Consider the following 26,837-nt stretch of genomic DNA (forward strand, 5'->3'; position numbering starts at 1 on the left):
TAATACGGCATCAACAACTGTTCATTTATGTGCAGGATTTGGAGAGACGAAACACGGAGCTGGAGGATCGGGTTCAGAGCGCTGAAAAAACACTGGCCTCCAGCCGGGATGAGCGGGAGCAGGCTGAAGTCGAGGTTCGGCGTGTCATCGAGGTTCTGGACGTCAAAATCTGCGACCTGAAGGACCTGAGACAGAGCCTAGCCAAACTCATCGATAAATAGCCACAGCAGACAGCTGGGCTGCATCTCCACAGTCAGAGCTGGTCTCCTTCATGTGGCCTTGATTTGTGTTTCACTGATGTAACATCAGAAGAGAAATCAAAGCAATATGGAGGAAAACATACTGGTGTTTACCTTCATGTATCTTTTAAGCTCAGTGCAGGAAAACACACAATATCAGAAACCTCTTACAGGTACCATGTGCAGAATAAACCATCTGTACTGTGCATCAGTGTCTCATTAACCTTGGAGTTATTATCATATGACAGTATAGTCTAATTGGCTACTGCTGCTTGTTTTTCCATGTCACAGTTCCCATCAGCTGCATGTCCTTCAATCCTGAAGAGCATAAAATGATATTTACATTATATTTCTTACTTTATTCATCATTTGCCATCACTGATGACTCTGACAGCTTTAGGTCCATTTTTTCTGGAAGAACAGCGCCCTCCTCCTCCTTTTTGGAACCATGGCAACCAAGTGTATTTTGTCTAAATCTGACCTGGTGGTTTGCAATGTAAAACTGCAGAGCAGAATCTGCAAGAGGCTGAAAGTCATTTCAGTGATGGTCTCGTTTGATTATGGTAATGATACTGATGCCTCAAAATTAATGAGGTAATGATTTATTCATAGCAATGCACACTACTACACAAAGCACATTTCTAACCGGAATCAAATGATTTTCTACTTGTTTGTTAGATCATTTTTTGTGAGGTCTATTTTTATTTAATGCAGAGTGGGAAATTTACTTATATGAGTATATTCTTTCACTAAGAAGGCGTACAACTTGGAAACAATCAAAGACTAATAGCCTGACAGTGTTTACTAAAAGCCAGTGGTGTTCTGATTTCCTGCAGAGCTGGAGGTCTGAGCATGGACAGTAACTGTAACAGCAGGAGCTGCATCAGAGTTTGGCGGAAAGTTTTATGAATAATTGCATTTTTATAGCTATACTAAACATAAAATTTTTATCATAATTCTGGACACTTGGTTTATAGACACCTCAACGTGACTGTCCATAAATGCTTCTTTCACATTAAATTAAAATCCTGAGGCCCACACGTAATAGTCTGGTACGAATAAAGCTTTTAGATTTACATTTTCTCATAATGTTACTGGTAAATCTAAAAGGTGAGTGCTCAAAAGACACCTGGAAAAAAATCAAGCTATACAATGTCTGCTTTTCTATAATAACACTTGAGTTTATTTTGGTGTCATCCTTCCTTTAACACTGTGGAGATGCACCCAGTACCATCCGAGGACACACCGGGGCAAAGACCCTGAATTAAGTCAGTTCCAGTTCACCATCAGCAGCCTGGACTGGCCTCACACCAGCCAGAACATCAACAAACTCAGAGATGCAGCAACCTGCTCCCATTTTGTCCACTGAGGATCACCAATGCACGACTTTTTTTTTTTGTTTGTTTGCTCATGTTTCACGATGACTGCTCTTTGTCACCACTTATTCTATTATTCATGCTCGTGGATGGGTTACTCACAGGCACCATGGGATCAATGATAGCTACCGGCTGGCAGGTCTGTCCCCTCCACTGGCCACTTTGACAGGTAGATCAGCATTTGAAGGGAAGATCTTAATGTGTCACTGTGGCCTGTGGACCTGAGATTGCACTTGATAATGTTTGTGCCAAGTTTTATTTTGTTTACATTTGTCTGTGTTCACAAAATGATCCAGTTTTACTTTATGTGTGTACTTTTTCTGTGTTCCTCAACACTAGCATTTATCATAATAGTAAAAATAACCCTAGAGAGAGGCTATGCGAAGCCGCAGAGCATAGATCACTATGAGAGCACTGCATGAGCTCTGCAGAAGCCCCGTACCTGCCAAGGAATGTGAAACTGTGTGTGTGTGTGTGTGTGTGTGTGTGTTTGTTTGTGTGTGTGTGCGCGTATGCACATTACTTAGCAGTGTGCTACACCTCAGACTGCTCGAGTTAAAAAGCACAACTGCAGTAGTTTTAGCAAATGGGTACTTAATTGACTTGTCAAGCTTTGTATGTGAACGTCTGAGGCAAACTATTGATTTTCGCTTCTCGCCTCCTGATGAGTTACTGATAGGTACAAAAAAATAAGGTGCAGTTCTTTGCAGCTGATGATGCAGTAACTGCCAGAATCATAATAACACGTCAAAGTGTGATTTAAACGGGTCATAACGAAATCTGTTGATGTAATAAACTGCCAGAGAATGTGGTAGTTTTATTATATAAAACCTGCCATTAATGATTTGTACCATTGTACCATTTTGAACTGTGAACTACTTTTTATCAGTCAAAATGATCCCCTCAGCTGTTTCAACAAACGTAAAACAGTAATAATGTAATGTTATTGCATTGATCACATTAAGAGGCAAAACTGACTCTTTCATCACTTTGACCAGTTATTACAATGTCTGGCATTTCTGGCATCCGCTGCTACATGCAAGTATCACTGAATTAGCAATAAAGTTTCTAGCATAGATGCTTGTTCATAGTTAATACAAGTAATTTGTAGGTTATGACGCCTGTTCTCATTCATTTTATCAACAGCTGTTTTTTTTTTCTCTCATGGCTTAAAAAGATTAAAAGAGATTGTTACCAGCCTTTTATCAAAGCATGAACAAAATACAGAAGCCAGCGGCTCCTCAGCACAAGCTCCTCATGGTTAATGTCAGAAACGCTTAGCTTCACAGCAGCCTTATTCCAGTGTATAATTTCCACACAATAGCACTGTGTGAATAAATTAGCAGTATAAACAAAAAGGGAGCGGAGTCCTCTAACTGTAAGACCACCCCACCACCCGACTAACCTCTGACCCCTCTACTGAAAAGTGTGGGAAAACAGAGAGGATTGATTTTTCCTCTCAAGATCAACTAGCAGCACATTAGTGTTTAAAGTACATTATATGACCAGCTGTCTTATAATTTAACAGAAAGTGAATAAGACCTTCAGTATTATTGTGTATCTTCAAGTTAAAGGAGAAATTCACCTTGTATTTCAGACTATTTGGGCACCTTCCACATATTACACTTTCTGTCTCCATTCTGATTCTTTCTGGCTGAAATTACAAACATGACTTTAGTACAGCTCCTTAAAACTACTCACTGTTCCACTATGACCATCTTAAATAGCAAAACAGTTTATAGCCCTTATTGGGAGGATAACATTCTAGAGAATAAAGGAAATCACACACCACAACAAAAATCCTACAATAAATGGCAATTAACAGAACATTTGAATATCTGTGGTGGATTCCTCCTTAAATACACTGGAATAAGGCCTTTTTATAGAAAACATCTGTGTCCAGCAATTAGAGAGAATGCAGCACCAAAGATGCGCCACTGTCATGCCGAGGCCACATAAACTAGAAAAAAAACACGCAACATCTGAATGATGCTGAACTTTCATCTCCATTGGATGATCAAAGTTAAGTTTGTTTTTAATTGCTCAGTGTCCTAAAACATTTGACCTTTCAGTATGACTCAAAATACCTCAGAATACTTCAGTTAGTTCAGGTTAGTTTCATTGAAGTATCGGTCAATAGGAAAAGAGAAAAACTGTCAACTGGTGTTCACAAGGCCACAGTTTTGTTGTTTAGAAAGAAATACTGACTTTGAGGAGAGCAGGTGGTTTGTATGGGGTTTGTCAATGTGAGATGAGTTCCTTATATTTGTATAGAACTGTTTAACATTAAAACTCAGTCATGCAAAGTCACTGCTGTGTTCTTTGTGTGATGGGAGGTTAAGAAATTCTGGGGTTTTGTTGTTATTCAGCATTCTTACAGTTTGCATCTTATATTTCCACTTGATTCATATCAACTGAACCGATTCTGGTATTCACTGCGTCAGCTGACACTGAAAATGCCGTCTGTCAGTCAGCTTGGTCAACACTTTGTCATTTCTAGTCAACACTGACTGACCCCTTTTGTTCATGCTGCTTGTAGCAGCAAGGCTGGGAAAGCTGTTTAGAGTGCAAGCAGCACATGGAGCAGCAGGTATGACACTGAGTCCGCTGATTAACAGCAGCAGGAGCTGGGAATGCTGTGATAAACTCTTTTCACAGCTTTTTAGTGATGGAGACAGTACAGTACATTGAGCATTTGGATTAAGGCACTACCAGCCATGTGAAGTGTTTAATAGTCTGTATTGTTTGCGATTCTGTTCATCTGCCAAATAAAGCCATCGACTCAGGTTGGCACTAGTGGCATGTGCTGTTCTGGGGCCAAATTGAAATAAAATGGAAGTTATGGTCAACCAATTTAAACCATCACAGTTCTAGTCTCAAGCAATGCCAGTTCAAAAAAGCAGGTTTAGAGTCACCCAGATAATTCAGTGGACAGGCCTGTTTCAGTCAGTCTGGTAACTTTTTCTTGCACAGCCCCATGTCCATATAATGCACGAATGAATTCAAACTACACTTAACATTTCTTCCTGCCTTGTGAAAGCCCCACTGAATAATACAAGTCAGACAACCAGCATAATTTTCTTACATTTATTTTAACACAAAATGGCATGCAGAGCCGATTCAGTCAAAATGTCTACTTCAGCTTCTTCTTGGGGCGAAGGTTGTTGGTGTGTCCACACTTCTTCTTGCGGCAGTTGACAGCACGTGGGTGCAGACGGGCATAGCACCTGGAACACAAGAGGTCAGGGATCAGTTACAAAGAAAGTCTTCATGAACCAACCTTAAAGTTGGATCTTGCAGTTCTTTGGAAACTAAGATATTAAGTTCTAGTGCCAACAAATTTAGACATCTACATTTGAACCATCTAAGGTTAGTACAGTAGAGCCTTTAGTTGCTCACAATGGCTATCCTTCACAATTTCAGCTAATGTTTACACACATTAATCACAACACTCTTCAATTTAAAACAGCCTCCATCTTGTCTCATCTCCATGTAGTTCATTACTTTTTCCAGAACAAGTCTGTACTTAACTGACCAAAGCACACTTCCCTCAGTGCAAAATAAAAAGTCCTGTATTCTAAACTCTATCCAACCACTTCACTTTAAATATCGGTAGCACTGTACACAAATTAAAAAGACTCATTGGATGATATTCAAATCTAGACTTACTTGCGGCAGATCATCTTGTCGCAGTTGTATTTCTGGGCCAGCTGTCTGAGTGAAGGCTCAATGATACCACCACGCAGACGCAGAACCAGATGCAGAGTGGATTCTGGTGGAAAGTTTAGACACCTTTATGTCAATCTGAAGATCAGTCACATCCACACAGACCTTTAGAAAGCTCTCTCTACTTTGGCATCTTAGAGACTCCAGATACATTTTAAAATCCAGTGGAGCTCTCTCCTTTAAGAGTGAAACAAAAGATGCTGTACAATAGCTATACATCCATGACAATGTTATTTGCATATCCATTTGAAAACACAAATATGGCAATGATACACTTTGGGAGCACCATCATCCTTAAGATTTCACTAGTGTTTAGTGTATTTTATAATGAGAAGCTTGTCTATGGTTTACTGTGACAGACATTCAGAATATCTTGCCTTGCTTGAAATAAGAAGTTACCTTTCTGGATGTTGTAATCAGACAGTGTACGTCCATCCTCCAGCTGTTTGCCAGCGAAGATCAGACGCTGCTGATCAGGGGGAATTCCTGCAAACACAGTAACACTTAACAAACTCGCATAAAAATTGTACAATAGGCAGAGATGCCAAATGGCTCAGAACACTGGCCAAGATTTAAACATATCACACGAAATATTTTGCCTTTATGTCTATTTGCTAACAATTTTTTAACTGCTATTAAATCCCAGTGTCACACTGACTGGCCCTCTAATGGTCTGACTAGAGGGTCAGAAATCCGCTCCCTCATTAGACCAACTCTACTGACTTGCCCAAACTATACACCTGTAACAGTTCAACTTAAGATACTCTTCTACCACAGTTGGCAAAACAGGTAAAGTTAAGGGTAAAGAAATGATTGCATTACGGTTACATTTATTAGCTGACGTTAACGAACTATCAGGATTGTCATTACGCTCAGAGTTGATTGTGACTCACCTTCCTTATCCTGAATCTTAGCCTTGACATTTTCGATAGTGTCGCTGGGCTCAACCTCGAGGGTGATGGTCTTCCCCGTCAACGTCTTCACGAAGATCTGCATGTTTGCAGGCTGGGATAGAGAACTGACGTTAGCTTCAGTTGCAGCTAGCTAGGTCCTAACGGCAATTTTACGGCAATCGTAGAAAGGCCAGTCATACCAAGAAAATAAGGAGTTAAACAGTACAAAAAAAAGAGCCACCGCTCGTATCTAAATCACTATACTGGCCGTGAAAACTTGTCCAAAATGTCTGTCAGTCGAGCTACTTGCTAATGTTAGCCGCAGACTGAACACGGTGCGGGGCCTCGCCACATGCGTGACGTTAGCGTGGAACTCTTGAAACAATTCTCTCTATTTTTTGCCTCCGAGCTAAGCCAGTGATACACAATACCCAATTGCGGCTGATATTACATTAATTGTGTTATATTTTAACCACATTGAAACACTTATACATCAATAAAAATCGACAAATATAGTCTGGGCAAAACGTGTACTCACCCGGCCGCTAGCTGAGCCTCAACGAAAAGAGAGCGGAAGAGGCTGACGCCGAAACACGTCACTTCCTTCTGCTCGGTTTCCTTGGGAATAAAAGTGTGTTTTTTTGCTAATTATTTTTTTATTATCACGTTTGAGTTGATTTTCATTTTTTTCATCTAATCTGCTTTGTAAAGAACATGAACAGTACACCACACTCAGTGCGTAGTAATGGATAACACATTTAATTGAACATTTAGCATTAGAAGAACAAGAACAGTTTTTTCCCACATGCCATCACTCTAATGAACAGCTGACCAGTCATGTAATATCAGAAACTATCCCTGTGCAACAACCCTGTAATATTTAAACACCCACTTACCAACAAATCCCATTTATATTAGTTTAAAACTGAAATGACCGTGTGTGTTTCCCTGTACATTCTTACTGGTACTGGTACACTGAGAGACACTTCAAAACGAAAAAGTCTCATGTTAAAGCCCAGTCAGTGGTGGGAAGTAACTTCATAGATTTATTCAAGTTCTGCAAAATTATGTACAATTATGAAGTACTTGTACTTAACTTAAGTATTTCCATTACATTCTAATTTATCCTTCTTCTTTACTACATTTCTCTATTCATTTCATGAATTTCTCCTAGGGGATAAGTAAAGTAAAGTAAATCTATCTATCTATCTATCTATCTATCTATCTCCACTGCCTATAATGTGACAAATGTATGAGAGGAACCACACACTTTTGTGTATAATCCAGCAAGGTGACTGGAGCAGTACAATTTTTGTTGTGTTTCTTTTTAAATTATTATTCCACAATGTTATTCCACAAAATAGACTCAGGAGGGCGACAGCGAGCAGTGTGTTGACAGCTAATTGCAACAGTGCATTGGTGCCTAATTAAGAAACAGAATGAAGTGTGTTAGAGATACTGTAAGTTGAACCCCACTGATTTAAAATGCTTTAAATTAAAGTACATTAATATGTACTTTATATTCTGTGCATGCATTCACATATACAACATGCATGTTATATCTAACCAAAGCCTTTCTTTTGATCCAGTGTCATATATTTGGCCCTGTATATTATCATTTGAAAGCAACAAATTCAAATGATTTCAATGTAATTGAACCCAAATGGCAACACTACAGGACAAAATCATCCCACTATACAAGTTGGTATTGTAATTTTATCTAAGCTATTGCTGAATTATGCATACAACGCTTGAAAAAGGGAAAACGGAAATATTTATGAGTAGGGCTACCACTAATAATTAATCTCATTATTGATTAAAATGATAATTATTTTTTTGATTAATCATGTAGTTGTTTGGTTTGTAAAAAAATCAGAAAATAGTGAAAAATTAAACTTATAATATCCCACCACCCAAAGTTTCTAATGTTAAACGTGTTGAAATTGCTTTGTTAGCAAAGCCAGGCAGATAGAAGGAAGTCTGTACACTAATAGATCCCCCATGACTGTCTGATAACCAGGAAAATTTAGATATTTTTTTCTTGCAAGCCTCGTTACTGAAGAATGAGCAGTAGTTTGTGTGCTTCCTTGTTGAGCAATTAAATGTTACAACTGAATAGTTTTGTGTGTCCTCTCATTGCATTTGGCCTTGTAAGATGACACCATGGCATGCATTTGTTTCTCTGCAGGAGCAGCAACAGTATCGACATCATCATGTTCCACAGCACAGAGGTTTCCATGGTGAGGCATTGTAGTATTTTTCACCAGCTTCAGAAGAACACAGTTAGCTTAACCAAAGAGTTACAATAACGTAAGGAGGACACCAGTGATATGCAACATGACGGCAATGGTGAAAAAACTGATTCCAGCCCGTCCTGTTGGGTTACTGTCTACCAACATCCCATTTCTGGACAACAACCATCCTGATGCATATTCAACCACTTTCCAGGAGGATTTCAAGCCTTGCTCTTCCAAGAAAGCAGAACCAGTTCCTCAGCCCATGCCAGCCCAGGTGGACCACAAGGATTTGAGGCATGTCAAGGAGTACAAGACAGAGGCGATGGTTTCCTACCACCCTCACTCATTGCCACAGATAACTCGCACACCACGATGGACCAAGCTTTGCACTAATTTCAAGATGCAAACAGATCCTAAGGAGGTTACTTTCCTCACCACACACTCCGAGAAATTACAGCCCCAGCCCTTCCAGGCCCCTCCCACCCCCATTCGACAATCAGAGGCCATCAAGAAGATCCAGCAGGTGGAAAAGCTTCCAAAAAGCACCTACAAAGCCACCTTCAATCCACACCGTGGTTCTCCTGTTGTCAAACCCACAGTTAAACATCTAGGTAGGTGAAAATATTCCTAATTTTAATCAGATTATTTTGCAGTGTTTTCTGATTAAAACAATAAACTCATATTAGATTATGAGCTCAGCAGTAGGCCATATATGATTGATTTGAGCATTCATCAAATTTGATTTGTAATTGGCCCTTAAAAGTGAGTAAAAAACTGTCAGACTGACCACATAATTGCCTTGCAGTGAATAACAGTGAGGGAATCTGTGTGAGGGTGTATCTGTAAAATTTAACAATTAAAATATTGTGCATTTCTCTGTAGAAGAGGGCTTTCCCACAATAAAAGGGGATGGACGCTATCAAAGCTTTGTCTCCCAGTACAACACCACCTTCCAGGGAGCCAGGGGCAAAGCTGCTCATCCTGTTTACAAGGTGATATGAGATATTGTGATTATTCCAGCTGAACACCACATGGCTGGAATATTTAACATGTATAACTCATAGCCTAAATGTTGCACCAAAAAGTCCAAATGCACCGAACAGTGGTGAACAGTAACAAAGTCCATTTACTCAAGAGATGTACCTATACCTAAATAATTTTGACATCATTGTACTTTCTGCCCTTCTCCACTATGTTTCAGTGTTTTTGACTCCACAATGTACATTTCTATTTACTCATACATCCCGCAGTTAAGCCATGGCACACAAGTAGATTTAGGAATAACCTTAAACTGATTATTCAAAAAAAAAAAAAAAAAAATTAAAAACAAAAAAAAAACTAGGAGGAAGTTTAACTGAGAAGCCATTTTCTCACTACGAAGACACAGTCACACCAACATCAGCTTTAAGTAGACACATGAGTGGCAAGGATATTGACCTTTTCATGACACTTTCCATGAAATGAGTGTCATCAGCACTAGACTGTGACTGTCACTGTTTTTATGATGTCTTCCTTCAGCACTCCTCAGTGGTAATGGGTGATCCGGTGAAGATTGTAGAAAGAGAGACAACACACACTGGGTCATTCAGTTGGCCCACCACCTACAGGTCTGCAGCTTTTCTGCTTCACTGAAAACACTCCCATCACATGACTCAGTTGACATCCGATACACAAACATGCCAAAAAGTAGAGGAGACCGTGGCTGTAGGGCCAGGAGTCACCATTTAGGTCTCTTTTTGTCAAATTGGTATTTTATTGACTCGAGGCCTAAAAGATACATTTTATTTTAAAGTAGTCTAAAATATTAAATTCCAAACATATTGTTTGTCACTCCTTGAAAGCTCACATCATCTGATTTTGAATATATCCCCACACAAATCCAATAAAAGCTCTCTCTGCATTTTTGATACAGTCCACCTGTGGTGAAAGAGCGATTGAAGTTCAAGCTCGGTAATTTTTCAAAAGACTCATGGTCATCCACAACCAAGCAAACCTTCTGTCATCACAAGCTGGGTAAGTTTTTTTTTGCAGTGCTTACTAAACATCTAGGTTTTACATTAAATTTCCCATGGTGAAGACTTTAATACATTTAGTAACAGCACAAATGGAGTAAAGTAAATAAATAGTAAAGTAAATTAAATAGCTGCTTAGGGCCTTCACCGCAGGAGGCCTCCAACTGGGCAAAGTACAAATGTATAATCATCAATATATATATTCCCAGGCGATCCGGTTGTTCTGACAAAGAGGAATCGAAATTCCAGTTCCTTACCCAAGGGGGACACTGATGCGAGTCGCAACAAAGAGAGGATGTCAGTCACCACCAACAGAATCTGCTTCTCTGATGTGAGATAACAGACTTTCTACTTAATTATTTTTTTGTATTTATAACATTACTGGAAGACAATGTTGTATAAATTATAAAGTGAACAGTTTTCACTTCAGGTTAATTCATGACAGTTGGACAATTTTTCTGATGTAGTTTGCTGTGGTAAAGTTTTGTGCAATAAATAAATCAAGTCATTTTTGATTGCTGTCTTCCTCTCTATAGCTTAACCTCACAGGACATCCAGTGTCTGTGCCTGGGCCTGACCTGATGACCAAAAGCCATGTGTTCAGCCAACCCAATCTGTCAGGCCTGTACTACACAACCACGGCCAAAGAACACTATAGCAAAAAGGATGGAGAGCAGGCCAGACCAGCCATCCAGCTGCCAAGCAACATACTGAGTGGACAAGGTGATGGATTGTTTCTGTTTGTGTGTTTAAAGGAAAGTACATTCAGATATTAACTATGTTCAATCTGTTTGGCAGAACCTGGGGTGAGCCTCAGCACCACCAAAGCTGACTTCCTTCCTTTGAAGACCTGCAAACAGACACCTTTTCAGTCGCAACAAACGGTGAGAGATCACAAAATAAACTCATTGGTGAAATTCTCCAAAATGTAACAGAGGCAGTAGTGGCAGACGTGGTAATAGCTGTTGTCATAGTGGTAGCAACAATAATGATAGTAGCAAGTGGCAATAGCATTAGACTCTCTCTATTTTTCTTTTCCCAGTGTAATATTATATTGTAATGATTACATCGTTTGTTGTTGTCTGTTAATCAAATAGAGCAACATCAGGTTTCCACTGGCCAAACAGCACTTCAGCACCACCCACAATGAATTCTACACAGCCAAACCTTTGATCCCGCAGCGTCCAAGCTGCAGCCAGTACGTCACTCATTTTGTCATGAAGTGACTGAATCATATCTTGGTCATTGGCTCCTGTGTTCTTGCCCAGCTCATAATAAAAACATAAAGTCAAATCAACAGTCTTTCTTCTGATTTTGTAGTTTCTGAAAATGCTGCAGAGACCTTTTGTGAATTAATAGTAATAGCAGTGGAATCAAAAGCTCAAAAGGCAGCAGTTCTGAATGTTATATTTGAATATATTGTTCTCTCGGCATGAAATGTTCAAAAGTATGCAGATAAATCATAGATTTGTATGTGTAGCTTCTTTGTGTGACTGGTTACAGACCAACTGAGAATTCCTCAATGAATAACTGAGTAAAAGGTTTATGAAAAATAGTGACTATCACTTGAATTAAACAGATTTCTAAAAGAATTAAGCCAAACCTTTAATAATGTTTTTAATAAGTGACTTAAGTGAGACTGTGTTGACACATGGTATTCTTTTAGTTTGTGAAGGAAAAAAGAACTGTATGTAGTAAACTCCTTGAACTCCACGAGTTAAATGTTTCCTACATTTCCCAGAATCCTTTTCAAACACCCCATTAGAAGAGGTGTGGTCTTGTTCATGTGTGGAACTTTAACCCTGATCCCGAGTCTTGAAATCCACCTCATTAAAACTTATAATGTGTTTACATTTCAAATATGCATCCAACCAAAGCCACACTGTCACATCATCTTTCAGTGAGTTGTGTGTTTTTCAATGAGCTGCATAAGAATGCTTATAATCTCCCTAGGGTGATAAATAAATAAACCTTTACCTAGATCAGTACAGGGGCCATCAGAGTGTGAAATACTGAAGCAGTGTGCAAGTGCAGCTTTAGCAGTTAGGTGGCTTAAACATAAACCTCTGCCTCGCTTTTCATATTTAGGCCAGGGAGGGAGGAAGCCATGAACTTGACTGTCCTACTTCCACCCTGTTTACACTGTCAATGCTAAACTGCTAAGAAGAAGGTTAGTGTCTGTTTCACAGAAAGATTCTCATCCCCTCCTTCAAGCATGATTGACCACAAACCTCTGTAAAAACAATCCATGTTGTAGCAATAACACAGCCTTGACCCTGAGATGCAGGTTCTGCTGATAAAAAATTTGGCAGGCAAGCGGATGTAAATAAACTGAATCTGGAGTTCATCAACCTGACCTGACAGCAGCAGTTCAGGTATGGGATGAAAATTTAACTGGACAACAAGGTTCAGGTCCAAGGGGTACAGCTGCAAGAATATGATTTAATAGTAGATTAAACTCCAGAATAGACTAGACTGTGCCTGAGACTTCTGAGCCAGAAATTTTCATGTAAGATCATGGAATATAATGAGAATAATTCATACAATAGATAATTCATAGCATTTTTTTTTGTCCACCTGGTCATTTAAATAAAAACAATCTGTATTACTGAATGAGCAGGTAGCAGGTCTTCCTCAAGGATTCACCTGTGACCTTGCTAATTTGAATGAAACTGTTGTAGACAGTGTAGACAATAAATGCAAATATCTCAGCAAACATGAGCTTTTTCCTTACAGAATTCTCTACTGATTTGACTCATTCATTCATCATATGGAATTTATATCATTAATCATTCATCATTAAACGCATGAAAAAGTTTACAACTAAAAATGTTTTTACAAAGACAAGTGTGTCAGTGATGTGGTCATGTCATTAACTCGTATTTGGGCCAACATGTGACATGGCGATCATGTGACTCTTTCACCTGCTGAGGCACATGACATGAAAAAAAAGAACCCACAATTTACTGAACTGATTCTTTTTGAATGTATTTTATATTACATATTGTTTTCGTTTTCATTTAGTTTATTATTACCTATGTTTCCTCTCTTCCATGGTTTTGTAGGCTATTACTTTGTGAAATAGGCTGTTAGTTTTACATAATTTAAGTATCTCATCATACTTGTATGTTCTGTAGTAGTGTTTTTCTATTCAAATTTACAATAATAATGAAAGAGAAAATACTTGATAGTGATTTCATAAGCGCTAACGCTAATGATGGCCGGATTTACCTGTTGTTGTTGGGCCCCTATTGACCCCCACCATAAATGCCAGTTTCATGATTAGGTTTCCCGTGGCACCCAGAAAGCAACCAGTACTCTAGAGCTGAAATTATTAGTTGATTAATTGATCACTTAGTTGAAAATGAATGTGCAACAGTTTTTATGCAAAAATGTCAAAGCTTAACTGGTACCAATTTCTAAAATGTAAATGTCATATATACATATATAATATATATATAATATTAATATAATATATAAATATAAATATATATATATATATATAAATAAATATATGTATGTATTTTTGACTATTGGTCAGACAAAAAAAAAGCTATATGAATATTTTAACTTGGGCTTCTGGAATAATGGCCATTTTTCCCACTATTTTCTGACATTTTATACACAGAGGAGTCGATCAGTAATTAAACAAAATAAATGTCAGATGCATTGATAATGAAAATTAGTGTTGGCTGCAGCATTACAATAGGCCTACTCCTATGATGGAATAATATAACCTTTCATGTGGTTTTCATTGTTAATAACTTGACACAAAGAAAAAATAAAAGAAATGTGATAAAGTAAATTTTACAACAAATGAACTCAAACTAAAACAATTAAGGTCTTAAAACTCGAATCTAACACTCAGTCCCTCCTCAAGGCCAGGGCCAAAAGATGGAGGACAAAGGTCATAGTTGATAGTTGTAGTTTAGTGGAGCAAACAAATGTGTGATTATGTTATGATGATGAATGATATTGAGTAAACCTGGGGCTCCGGGTAGTTACCCAGTCTTGCTGACCGTTTAGCTAACGTAAAAAGACACATCCTTCAAAATAAAAGACCAACAACAAAAATCAAATCTTATTCTAATTATTCATTCAAAGTATTCTATGCTTCTTATTGATTGAATGATTTTTTTCTTTTTAAATAAATGACGCATAGGCCACACACAGTTTCATTTTTTATATCGTTTCGTTGACCTAGCTACAGTCAGCCAGGACTCTCCCCTTGGTATCTCCACGCTATCGTCCCCCTCCTCTTCCTCTGTTGTAAAGTGGGCGGGCGTGACTCGCATGTGCTCTTTGTCATTGGTGTAAAACAGAGAGCCGCTGTGTTTATGGGCGTTTAAACCCGCCACCGTTTATAAAAGCGTGGTTTCCATTTAACACCCAGTCGGGGTGAACACAGAGTGTGGATATTCTGCTGTGAAATTCGCTTTCGTCCACACAACGGTGTTGCTCCAGTCCTGCAGGTGAGTTCCAGTCTTTCAAACGTCAGCGTAACGTTCACAACTGACATTTATAAAACGTAGTCCCGGTTCCCAATCCCGATTGGCTGAGACCTGCACGAGCCGTTTATAAAATTGACGTTAAACATGCACCGGTCGCATAACGGGAAATGTAAACAATATTAGCCCGATAGAAAATAGTTATCAAAGCTGGAACAGAACTATTTGTGGAAAAAAGAGTCGGTCAGTAACATATTGTTGCTAGAAAGTGGAATTTGTTATGTGCTGTTATTTATCGTATGTATCGATGAATGAAAGCATGACACTGTGAAGTTAACAAAAAATGTTAGTATACACAGTATTTTTAATAACCTTTTTGTTTAATTGTGTTCAGGGGCCAATGTAAGAGAATATTTAGCATCTTCGTTACTTTTCTTATGCTATTAAACATTTATAAAACGTGTTTAAAAACACAGACATCACTGAATCTACTGGCAGGGCTGGCCCTGGCTGTCAAGGACCATAAGCAGAAACACCCACCCCACCCTGAAGATCCCTAAAAGAAAAACATCAGAAATTAAGACTATGTTCAGTGGAGTTTCTGTTTAATGAGAAGTGCACCTTTAAAAGCAATCCAGAAACATTGCATACAATTATATAAAAGGTAAATACAGGACTTCACGTTTATAATTTATTTGTTTTGGATTTCCCTTGTTTACTCAGAACCCGTAGACAAGGCGCTTAAATAATGTATGCCTCCTTGCTCTGGCTATTTGCATTATGGTTTTCACAGCACCTGACAACCAGTTCTACACATACAGTATTTGTTAGTGCGTGGCCCTTGCCAAATTGTGTGTTTTTATGTTTTTAACTGTTTTCCTTTCCTCACTTCCAGTAATGACGTTGAGCTCCATTAAGTCTTTCATGCTGGATCTGGATGGTCCGGCTGATGCTGCGTTCACTGGAGGGGAGGTGGTGTCTGGCCAGGTGATCCTGGAGCTCCACAGAGACACTAAAGTGCACTCCCTGAAGGTACAGGGTAGAGGAGTGGCCACGGCACACTGGCTGGAGAACCGTGGCATGAACTCTGTCTATAACGACTACACCTCCAAGATCACCTACTTCAGGAAGAGACAGCATCTGATCCGAGGTCAGTGGCGAAAGCTGCAGCTGGTTTTAGTCCCCTGAAAGGTTAATATGCAGTTCACACTGTGTTTATTCATGGGAAATAAGTAAAACCCGTGTGAGTTATAGCTGCATTTTATGAGGTTGCAGAGTTCTTTTTTAAAGTATTATTTGATTTGGTTTCATAATTTTGTTTTTGAAACACACAGTGGTGTAAGTTCTAAATAATACAAAACATGTCTGTGTTTTGCACATAAAATGTAGTTAATTTTTAATGTAGACCTAGTTATATTTTAGCCAAATAAATGCATTTTAATATTCAGCAAAGAGAGTCAAATAAGGCAAGTCAACAGGTTCAGCTGGGATGCACTGACTGGAGGTGCAGGAGTCCAAAGGTGACTAGAAATAAGTATGGCTTTTTGTAGTGCCTTCACTTCTTTATAAGGAGAGAGATTTGTATCATTTGTGATGACTTTGTTGTAGTTCTTGTACTCTCTTTCGTCCCTTACTGTATCTGTATATATATATATATATATATATATATATATAGTAAGCTATAGTTTCTAGCTTTGCTGTGATATACATAGTGACTGTATTTCAGCATGTATTGCAGTTGGTGGATGAAAGGTTCTCTCTCTCTTTATCTCTATCACTCTCTCTCTCTCTCTGAATAATGTGGTGTAAAACTGCTGTCATGTGCCAGCTGGTAGCTTCTGTGTCTTGTAGTTGCTGCAGTTTGCAAAATGAAGCCACCTGGACCGAATGTGTTACATGGAAAGCTGGGAGAGAAGCTGACACTGGCTCATCCAGATACATCTGCCAGATAACATAATCCTAAGATTAAATACAAATCCATTAGTGCTGGCTCCAAATAAACACATCTTTGCTTTATTGTATAGGACGTAACACTGTAAGGTGTGACATTCCCCTTGTGTGGAAGTCACCAGGCAACTTAAAAACAGAGGCAGAGAATATAGGCCATAGTAGCCGAGTAAATAAATTGTAGGTAGCGGTTAATGTTTGATTAGATGATCTGTAAACAGCAGCCTACATTTGGTTTGACTCCTCAGTCTGGTCAGGCAGGTAAATATGAACAGACACCAGATGCAGAGTCTCTTATAAAGCTGTTGTTGTTATTATGATATTATTGCTGTTGTTGCGAGTATTGAAAATTTGTAAAAAAGCAAATGTTTGGTCTCTTTACTTGATGAATTACTAGTGTAGTACAACGGTTTATTAACAGTTCATTAATATCATAATCATTTTATGATTATGGATACATTGCTTCAGCACAATTGTCACTTCCTCCTGTTCTGCCAAATTATCTGATATTGGTGTGCTCACCGATGAGAAAAGTGCTTCACACAGGAAGTGGCTCAAAATCAAAACTGAAACAAAAACAGTTAACTGGGAAACTGTATAGTTAAAGGTATAGATGCATTCAAATGCTTCTCATTCAACAGCAGGCCAAATTTTTTTTGCATCTCTTGTCCTTTGAAATAAAGCACAGTGGAGGACAATATTAGATATATGTTGTAAGATGATACCAATTTGTCCACTGCCCGAAATTTTGTTCTACAATTTGTACCATGATATCTATCCCTTTAACCTCTCTGGGTGTTGTAAGGCCATAGTGGAAAGAGGTGCTCATCAATGAGTCACATTACTTTTATGGCAAATATATCATTTATATTATCATCAGTGTGATGAAGTGTATTTTATTTGCTTAATTAGCCAAACAAACCTTCTTGGCTGGTAATTTCATCCAGTGATGAGCTCTTAATTGATTTCTCAGAAAATGAATTATATCATAATATATATCAATATCTCTGTATGAAATCACATATAACATACAACATATCTCCCACGCCTAATAAAACATCTCAAGATGATGTGATCACCAAAAATCACAAAGTAGTGATTTTGGACTTGATGTCACCATACAGGGTTTATCAATAATGCTCAGCAATTTTGAGCCACCATAACACTGGCTGTCTTAAGGTAGCTATAGACACAGATGGCTGCCAAATACTAATACAAATAGATCTTACAAAGAGATCTTCTAAGATGGTTGATATAAATATATAGCGGTCAAATAAAAAGCTGCAGTCAGTACATGGGTGCTTTCTTAGTGTGACACTGTAGAATGTGTCCAGGAAAAAACAGCTTGAATTGTTTTTGCAAAGCTTCATCCTTTTCGTGTACGTCCCAAAATCCTTTCAAGGACAAAATTTGTTTTATTCACCCACAAATTTTGCACATACAAGTGACTGGGCAAAGTAGTAAAAGTAAATGTTTAGAAGTAAAACTAAATATGTTGTTATTGGTTCTGTTTAGTTGGGACTGCAGTAGCAAGAAAAGAGGAGAAGGTGAAAGACAGAAGGGAAAGGAAGGAAAGAGGAAGGGGTGGGGGATGTTTAAAAAATGCAGCCTGTGTTACTGTGGCAACCAAGAAAACAACACGTGGCTCCCCTTAGCCTCGCCTCCCTCCATCCTGCAGCCAGCTGCTGTTCTCCATTCATTTTACATTGTCATGTCATTTTCAGCTCATGCATGTTTTAGTTTTTTTTTTCTTTGTTGTGAATGATTGTTTTTCCCTTTTAAAGACAGAAATTTATCTTAGAGTGAACTTGTCGGACTCGTTTCTCTTGCAAACATCACAGAGGAATTACACTTTCTCAAGCCCCTCTCTGCTCTGAGGTATGAAGGGCTTCATTGTTAATGTTTGTTTTGTAATGTTGTGTACACAGCAGCTCTTCTGGTAAACATAGGGGAATGTGTTTACTTTAGTCTGCAGCAGTTACAAACATGTTTTCAGCAATGATTAGGTTGAGTCTGGAGTGTTTATCAGACCCATCATTCTGTGCAGGGAACCTCATGTTCATCTTATCAGAGACCAGGGGGCCTGGCAGAACCAGGGACTGCTCCTTGTCACCAGCAGGTGGCGCGCTGGGCTTCATTTTTACCCAGTGCTGGGGCTTCTTGAATGTTTTAGTATAAACTGACAAAGTAATAGAAACGGAACCACTGACATAATATTCTGCTGTTGGTTAAGACACATTGTATTTAAAAAACAAAAAACAAAAAAACAATAAATTAATGTCCTATGATGCAGGTAACATGCAGTTAAAACCTCCATCTGCTTTCTACTGTTATACCAACCTGCGAGAAGTAAAATGACAGCCAGGGGAGACACTAGTTTGTCATAACCTGTGAGCATCCTCTACTCAGAGTTTCACATTTCCCAGATTCATACATCTGCTGGCTATAAAAGCATCCTGGTAGTCCTGCAGTTGTGCACACTGCCTCCATATCACCAATTGGTGGCAGTAGACAGCTAACTCCTCATCTCTGGGAACAAAGGAGTAAACAACTTTGTTTTTCTCAAACCAGACTTGATTTCTGTTTGACGGATTTTGGATTGAATGAAGAGAGTAACCCAACTCAGAAGTGTTTTTTTGAGTTTACTGAGGAGTTTGGAAGAAAACCAATTCTGCTCAGAGCTGGCTTTGTTTGGAAATGTTGGAAGTGCTATGCTTGGTTATGCAAGTTACCAAGTTGTTGCACAAGTTTTCTTTAAGTGGTAACTTATAGTTATCCCGTGTTATCTCTATAGTATCCCTTTATCAAAGACGGTACAGTGACTGTAGTTGTAAGGGGATTTGGTGGCATATGTTGCATGCTCATGTGTGGGGCTGTGTGTTTTCCATGTGTGCGGCGGCCCACGCAGTGTAACAGTATGTTCAAACCGACATAAAAAGTGGAGTAAACAGCTTTGGTCCCGAGTGAAACTATTTTCCTCTGAGCTGTGCAGGGAGGAGGAACTCTGCCAGACTGAGGCATGCTCAGTAGGCCTGTTTTCTTCTAAGAACCTGTAACCATCAATCATCAGGCCCTGTTTTCCTCTCTGCTCCCTCCACACCCAGTCCTGCATGTTTATTATGCTGCCTTCAAGCTCGGTCTGGGAATATGGGTTGTTAGGAGAAGTGCTGCACTCAAGTAGCTCAACTAAGTGGTAAATAAGAATTAAGTTAGTGTGAATTTTACACAACATCCATGTTGTCATAACCAGTCATCAGGTGAATGGCTCTCATGGAAGTTGTGGCAGTTTTGAGTTTTACTTTTACTTTCATAGTGCTTGTCATTTATTGGAAATCATGAGGTGGATGGGTTTTGTCCAGACTTGTACCTGTATCCAAACCTGTAAATGTGCAACATGGTGATGGTTTAAGGTTGATTAGTGAATGAAGGAAAGCATCATTTTTGGCCTGATGAGAATTTTTTCCTCTTCGTAATGATGCTTAAAACAAAACATCAAACAATTAAAAAACAACTAAGCAAAACAGCAGTGGCTTGAAACTGTGAGATGTAAGTCTTATGGTTTTAAGCAGCAACTGATTTCACACATTTGTTATTGGAAACAGCTGCTGCAGTGTTTGTTGTAAACCTTCACACTCCAAGTCCTGTTGAAACTTGCTGTTTGAAACTTTCCTGAAAAGTAAGTTTGGCGTTCCTGCTGGCTGAATAAACCAGTCAAATGCAGCCATATGTCTGACTTTACGACTGTAGAACTGAAAAGTCCGTGCCAAAGAAGAGCACCTGAAGGCAGCGTCGCCCAGCCTTCAAACCTCTCCTGAGGTCTTACATAATAAATTCAGATAATCCCGCCCACTTTTTCAGGCTCCAAATAGGGCTGCATCAGAAAGGGCCCAGCAGTTTGAGCTTTAAACAAGTGCAAGTAAAACATCAGCAGCCCGAAGACTCACTTCAGCACACTCACACATACTGCGGGAACCGCTCACTTTTGCGTTTTGAGAGGACTCGCATATCCTGCAAAGAAAATGATTTTCGACAAGTTGAAAAAGTTTGACATCGTCTTCGACTCCGCGGAGGTGGACTGTCCTCCGGTGTACAGCAGCGGGGACGTGGTGTCCGGCCGGGTGGTGCTGGAGCTGTCCGGGGAGAGCAGGGTGGACTCGCTGAAGCTCCACGCCGAAGGTTTCGCTAAAGTGCACTGGACCGAGTCCCGGTCCGCCGGCTCCAGCACCGCGTACACCCAGAACTACAGCGACGAGGTGGAGTACCTGAACCGGAGAGAGGTGCTGCTGCAGGCAGGTCAGTCCACTGTGCAGGCTCGGTGGTGGGAGAGGGTTCATCATGTCTGTAAACCTGTGAAATAACCGGCATGCATCGAAACTGAAAAAGCATCGTCCTCTCGTTCACCAAATGCCAGCTACTGAACTGATAATGAAAGTGGCCTATTTATCTGGGGACACTGAGCTAGTTGTTTTTCTGTAAGTTTTGTTTTCATGATTTAGTATGAGAGTTAAATGGATGATGCAAACAGTCCTACCTTCTCTGGTCGTGTAAATGTCTTAAGAAGTCAAACTATCACTTGTTTTTGGACCTGGACCCTCTGTTCAGTTGTTTTCCTCACAGGCTTTGTTGACTATGACTTGATTTACAAACTTGTTCCACTGTAGATGAAAAGTTGACTTGACCTTCTAATACTGAGTGAATGAAACAAAGGTCAAGTTTAGGAGATGCTTACTTTCTTGTTGAAAAGTTCCTCGAAGAAGTAAAAGTGGACATCCAGATTCAGAAAATGCACAAAACAAGCATCCAGTCATTCATTGACAAAAGCATTTTTTGTTGTTGTTGTTGTTGTTGTTGTTGATACTTTCTTCTGTCATATGAGAAGTTTTTGTTGTTGGTCACAACTTGATATGTAAGTTTAAAAACCTTACTGTATAAGAAGGGAGCCAAACGTGCTGCAGCAGCTGTCTATACATTGCTTTGTTGCTGTGAAAACATCTGTTGAAAGAAATACTTCTGACATCAGACTGCCTCATTCAAAGAAAATCCTGGGTGTTTTTTTTCCTCCTGTGAAATGAGCAGAGGAACCTCAGGTTTTTACCTTCATTCAGGGTTGTTTTGGTTTAAAGTGTAGACAGGAAATTCACAGCCAGAGCTTTCTCGGTTTTATGTTCCTGCTTCAGTTTGTCTGCCTCGTGGGTCTCCTTTGAAATCCTGCATGCTAACAGCAATTTTTAAAACACATAACATGTATATCAGTTTAGTCTGTGGTATGTGAACAAGTTGGGTTTTTTTTGTGTTTTTCTTTGTAGATGTGCTTGAAAAAAAAAAATATGTTCACAACAACCCCACTTAACCCATTAAGAGGATTTGACAGTGACGGTATTGTAATTTAAATCAAATAGGAGCTTGCAGCTAACAAAGGGACACAAAACACACTGAGTCTGTTAAACGCAAACACGTGTTCCCGGACCTGTGCAGCAAGAGAGTGAAAAAACAGAGCAGTTGAGACGGGCTGTATAATACAGCTTGAGGAAAACATGTTCTCAGTCAGCACAATGGAGAAAGAACCGCCCCTCTGAGCAAGCACGGAAGCCATGTGATTGCAAAGAAAGACAGAGCGATTTCTATTTCAGCAAAAGTCTTGCTTAAAAGATCTGTTCATACTCTCTCACCAAGTCAGCTTAATTTATAAGGATTTCCAAAGAATACTAGTGTTTTTTTAAATGTTTATATTTCATTCAGAAGAAGCCATTTGCTACCATTCTTGTGCTGTGCTGTGCTACATGAATCACCTTAAACAAAACTAGAGAGTCGATCACAGTAGAGATTTAGAAACTGTATTTCATTGTGTTGAATTGCTTTATTACTTTCTGCTGTGCTTCCTGATGATAACCTGACCCCCACAGGAAGAGACTAACCGAGGGAGTGACGCGACCCTCACGAACAAAACAAAAACAAAACAAAAAGTGAATGAGCTGTATCTTAAACATGGTTTTTCTGTTTCTCTCTCTTCCTCTCAGATAATGGTGAAGTTACTGTCCTTCCTGCTGGCAGACATGAATTTCCATTCAGCTTCCAGCTGCCAGAGGAGACACTGGTCACCTCGTTTGAGGGGAAACATGGCAGCATCCGTTACTGGGTCAAAGTTAAGCTACACAGGCCGTGGGCCACCGTCAAGAAGCTCAAGAAGGAGTTCACAGTCATCGAGCCCATTGACATCAACACACCAGCCTTACTGGTGAGCACCTCAGCCCTCACTTTTCATGAATGTTTCATCACACGCTTTCATGGTGTTCTGGCTGTTCTGAGGCGCTCACTGATTGGGTTTTCGTCATTCCCAGGCGCCGCAGGCTGGAACGAAGGACAAGATGGCACGGGCCTGGTATCGCAACTTTGGACAGGTGTCTGTAACGGCAAAGATCGACCGCAAAGGCTACACACCAGGTCAGAGTCTAGCATCTGAAACAACACCTTCTATAAACACATTCTTCGTTGGTCAGATTAGAAGTTTTGGCAATTTCTGACATGCTTTCCGTCTCTGCAGGTGAGGTGATACCCGTCTTTGCGGAGTTTGACAACTCTACCTCCAGATCAATCGTGCCCAAAGCCTTCATCACTCAGACACAGACGTTCATCGCCCGCGGCACCATGAAACAGAAGCGCTCGGTGGTGGCCACACTGTGCGGTGACATTGTGGGCGCCAGGTGCCGGGAGACTTGGCACGGCCGCGCCATCAAAATCCCACCTGTGGGCCCCTCCGTCCTGCAGTGCCGTATCATCAAAGTGGAGTACATGCTCAAGGTGAGCTTAGTCAACAGCGCCTTTTACATTTCTTATGAATTTGAAGATTCACTGTTTGCGTGTTTGTTGCTGGATCCAACAGTTCTCCACTCCCCCCCTAACAGGTTTGTGTCGACGTTCCTGGGACATCGAAGCTGTGTCTGGAGCTGCCGCTGGTCATAGGCACCATCCCTCTCCATCCCTTCGGCAGCCGGACCTCGAGCGTGAGCAGCCAGTACAGCGTCAACCTGGAGTGGCTGCGTATGGCCATCCCTGAGCAGCCTGAGCGTAAGTGTCCTTTAATACTGCAGTGGCAGAGATGCATGTGTAGGTCTAGATGTGCATAGGGAGTCAATTATTATAACAGTGACATTTTGATTTTATTTTTTCCCAGACTTAGCTGAACATTTATCAACATTTAGTGCTCAGACTCTGCAGATAAAAACAACACTCTTTAGAAATTGCTCCCTTTTTTGCTTTCGAAGAGCTTCTCCAACCTCTATCAGTTTGTGGGCCTGTACCCTCTTTTACTTTTATGATCACTTTACTGCCAAAATACCACAGAGTCAGATGCCAGCATGCATAAACAAACAAAGGTTTCGATTCTGCTGAGAATCATGTTGGTTCAAATCAGTGTTTGTTAATGCAAAAGGCAGTAAATGTAATGTGGGTTTTTAAGAGTTTTAACTGCAGTGATGACTCAGCAGCTTAGTGTTTGGACCTGTGCTTTTCTGTTGAGTCAGACCAGTGCACTAATCCTGCCTCTTTCCCTCCCTGCAGCTCCTCCAGATTACAGCTCTGTGGTGACAGAGGAGGAGGCCGGGCAGTGCAACAACGCGGTGGTCCCACAGCCAGCCGAGGACCTGAGTGGGATCCTGGAGCGCCCCCTCATGGCTTTTGTTCAAGAGTTTCGCTTCCGACCTCCGCCGGTGTACAGCGAGGTGAGTCACCAAATGCTGGAAACAACACGCACCCTCACCCACGGTATTGCAGTGTTTGATTGGCACATATAAAAGCTTGTAGAGATTTTTTTCTTTGTGTGTAGATACATTTTAAAACATCCCTAAAGCGCTTCTTAGCTGCCAAAGATACTGTTGAGATCACAGCTGAATTGTATCTACATGAAAATATAGCCGTGGGTGTGGGCTGAATGTAGGCAGAATGCATCATAGCGCTGACTGTTTTTGCTCGGAGAAAGACTGAAATTTGTGTTTACTGAACCTTCATCTTATGTGTCTTTATTTCTATTTCCTGCCTACAGATTGACCCCAACCCCCAGCCCTTTAACATGAGACCTCGCTGCATGACGTGTTGAACCATGAGCCCCGCCTGAGAGTCAAGCGACTAAAATTATCGAAAAGAATCAAGAGATTTGTCTTCTCCTGGATTACTTCTCTCTGGTAAATGGCCCCTGGTCACTCCAAGTGTTGTGGAGAGGGACTGGAGCGCCACGGAGAGGTCAGGAGAGGAGATGGAGCTCGCAGGAACTGGGTGTCACTGGAGGAGCTGCCACTTTTGTTTCCAGTCCATAAAGTAAAGTGGACGCTCTCCTGTTCTGTTGCGAGGGAAGCAACTTCTCTACATCAGTTCCTGTCCTCCCCAAGTGATTTTTGGCTCATGACGAAGTGAGCTGCAAATACCTCCCAATCAACGATTCCCTCACGTGAAGAGATTTTTTTGAGATTTAAGGGACATATTGGAGGCGGGGGGGTAGATCACTTGATATTTGTCAGGTGGAGAGTTGAAAAAATCGCCCTTGATAAGTTGACACATGTTTAGCAGTACATTGTAACTTTGAGTGGCGTAAAGAAACAAGTGCAATTATTGTCTTCAATTTCCACTCTCCTTTGCCTGGCAACACAGTAGTTTTTAACAACCTACATTGCTATGCATCGTGTGACTCAACAGCAGTGTGCCTGTGATGATTTCTACTGTTACTTAAGCACATACTGTATCTGAAGGTGTGACGGTGGAAGAGACAAGTTAAATAAGCAGATGTAGATGTATTTTATGCATGCAGGTAACAATATGTAAAAGGGAAAAAAACATATGCCTTATTTATCTGCAGTGGAAGATTGCATGAGAGTTTCAGGGAGTCGTTCTCTCATAGAGTTGAATAGAAGTGAATGTATTCTGAAAGAACTTAGAACAACAACAGAAAAAAAAAAAAACGGTTGGATTGTATGTGGCTGGATTCCAAGAGAAGTGTTGTGTTAATACAAGGCTTAAGGCACTGAAGTGTCGGATAGCTGTGGTTGTTGATTTTAGCACAGTTATAAAATAGGATGAGCAGTTTGTGTATAAAGCTGCACGAGGCTCATAGATTAGCTCTCCCAGCTGCTAAACAAAAGGAGGAGGAGGAGATGGAGACCTCTGAGCCATGTGGTCTGAAGCTTTTGATGGGAGCCAGATGCCTCGGTGCTGTGGGGCGCTTTGTGAGGCTCATCCAGAGCACACCGCTCAGCGTACAAGTCGAGCCCCAAGCTGGCGACGCCACTGAAATGTATGGACTAAAGAACATTCCAAAAACTAACTTGAGGATGAAGTTTTTGCCTCAACTTCCAAAAAAAAAACAACAAAAAAAAAAACTGGTCTTCAGGGTCAGCTGTGCGACTTCCTCGGCACGCACTGAAAAACCGAATGTATTTTTATACAAATGCAATTGTTGATTCACAATCTTGCCAAAGTTTTCTAATTCTAATTTTTTCTAATAAAAAAAGCTTAAATGGATGTTTGTCTCCAGTGTTTCCTTCAAACCTTGACTGGTATGTAAGCTGTACACTTTGTTAGGGAAATAGTAGAGGGCTTCTTCTAGCATGTTGCGTGCCAGTGGATTGGTACATCATGTTCAGCAGCGTGAGTCAAAACTATATTACTGCCAAGGGCAGGGTTCACTGCAGAAGTGAGCTATACTCACTGGATCAAAACAATAATTAGACAGTTATGCCTGTGACAGTTCTAATATTCCCGATTTACGTAATCCAGTTTTTCTGGTTGCCTCTGTTGCTTCTTTTTTAAGAAAAAAATAAATAAAAAAAACGGGAATAAAAAGTTCCAAGTCAGGACTGAATTATTTATGACATTCAGTTCAGCAGATACATGGATCTTATCTAGAGCCCTCTTGTACTGTTTGTACTATGTTTACATGAATTTCCAACAAGTACCTCAGCTATTTTCTTTTG

The 26,837-nt window shown here is 40.1% G+C and overlaps 3 protein-coding genes across 5 annotated transcripts in view; 2 read left to right on the forward strand and 1 right to left on the reverse strand.

Annotated features, from left to right (window-relative positions):
• Nucleotides 1-3,925, forward strand: part of homer3 (homer scaffolding protein 3) — a 49,216-nt gene extending 45,291 nt beyond the window's left edge. For both annotated transcript variants that reach the window (XM_022738673.1, XM_022738681.1), the window contains one exon: nt 36-3,925. In XM_022738673.1, coding sequence (XP_022594394.1) covers nt 36-221 — 186 coding nt within the window. In that variant the 3' untranslated portion in view covers nt 222-3,925. The remainder of the gene's footprint in view (nt 1-35) is intronic.
• A 763-nt stretch (nt 3,926-4,688) lies between these two features.
• uba52 (ubiquitin A-52 residue ribosomal protein fusion product 1) lies at nt 4,689-6,838 on the reverse strand. Its single transcript, XM_022738689.1, has 5 exons — nt 6,773-6,838; nt 6,235-6,346; nt 5,741-5,827; nt 5,285-5,387; nt 4,689-4,842 (listed from the first exon to the last, which is right to left on the reverse strand). Exons 2-5 carry the CDS (start codon nt 6,335-6,337, stop codon nt 4,749-4,751), a joined length of 387 nt encoding a protein of 128 aa, XP_022594410.1. The 5' UTR covers nt 6,338-6,346; nt 6,773-6,838; the 3' UTR covers nt 4,689-4,748.
• Nucleotides 6,839-14,872: 8,034 nt separating this feature from the next.
• Nucleotides 14,873-26,385, forward strand: arrdc2 (arrestin domain containing 2). Of its 2 annotated transcripts, XM_022766462.1 has the most exons (8): nt 14,873-14,955; nt 15,827-16,081; nt 22,896-23,113; nt 23,217-23,319; nt 23,420-23,676; nt 23,781-23,943; nt 24,436-24,596; nt 24,917-26,385. In XM_022766462.1, the coding sequence occupies exons 2-8, from the start codon at nt 15,829-15,831 to the stop codon at nt 24,968-24,970; spliced, it is 1,209 nt and encodes a 402-aa protein (XP_022622183.1). In that variant the 5' UTR covers nt 14,873-14,955; nt 15,827-15,828; the 3' UTR covers nt 24,971-26,385. The 2 variants fall into 2 exon arrangements, with proteins under 2 accessions (XP_022622183.1, XP_022621407.1); XM_022765686.1 differs by lacking the exons at nt 14,873-14,955; nt 15,827-16,081 and adding an exon at nt 20,784-21,171.
• Nucleotides 26,386-26,837: the final 452 nt, after the last annotated feature.

The sequence above is a fragment of the Seriola dumerili genome, unplaced genomic scaffold, assembly GCF_002260705.1.
Source record: "Seriola dumerili isolate Sdu_G_001 unplaced genomic scaffold, Sdu_1.0 BDQW01000002.1, whole genome shotgun sequence".
NCBI lineage: Eukaryota > Metazoa > Chordata > Actinopteri > Carangiformes > Carangidae > Seriola > Seriola dumerili.

Excerpts from the sequence above, each read along its gene's own strand:
- arrdc2 (XM_022765686.1), top strand. The coding sequence starts at position 20,898 with ATGATTTTCGACAAGTTGAAAAAGTTTGACATCGTCTTCGACTCCGCG. Across the intron at positions 23,114-23,216 it reads TCAACACACCAGCCTTACTG|GCGCCGCAGGCTGGAACGAA; the intron begins GTGAGCACCTCA and ends CGTCATTCCCAG. Across the intron at positions 23,677-23,780 it reads AAGTGGAGTACATGCTCAAG|GTTTGTGTCGACGTTCCTGG; the intron begins GTGAGCTTAGTC and ends CCCCCCTAACAG.
- uba52 (XM_022738689.1), bottom strand. The coding sequence starts at position 6,337 with ATGCAGATCTTCGTGAAGACGTTGACGGGGAAGACCATCACCCTCGAG. Across the intron at positions 5,388-5,740 it reads TGATTACAACATCCAGAAAG|AATCCACTCTGCATCTGGTT; the intron begins GTAACTTCTTAT and ends ACTTTCCACCAG. Across the intron at positions 4,843-5,284 it reads GACAAGATGATCTGCCGCAA|GTGCTATGCCCGTCTGCACC; the intron begins GTAAGTCTAGAT and ends CTTGTGTTCCAG.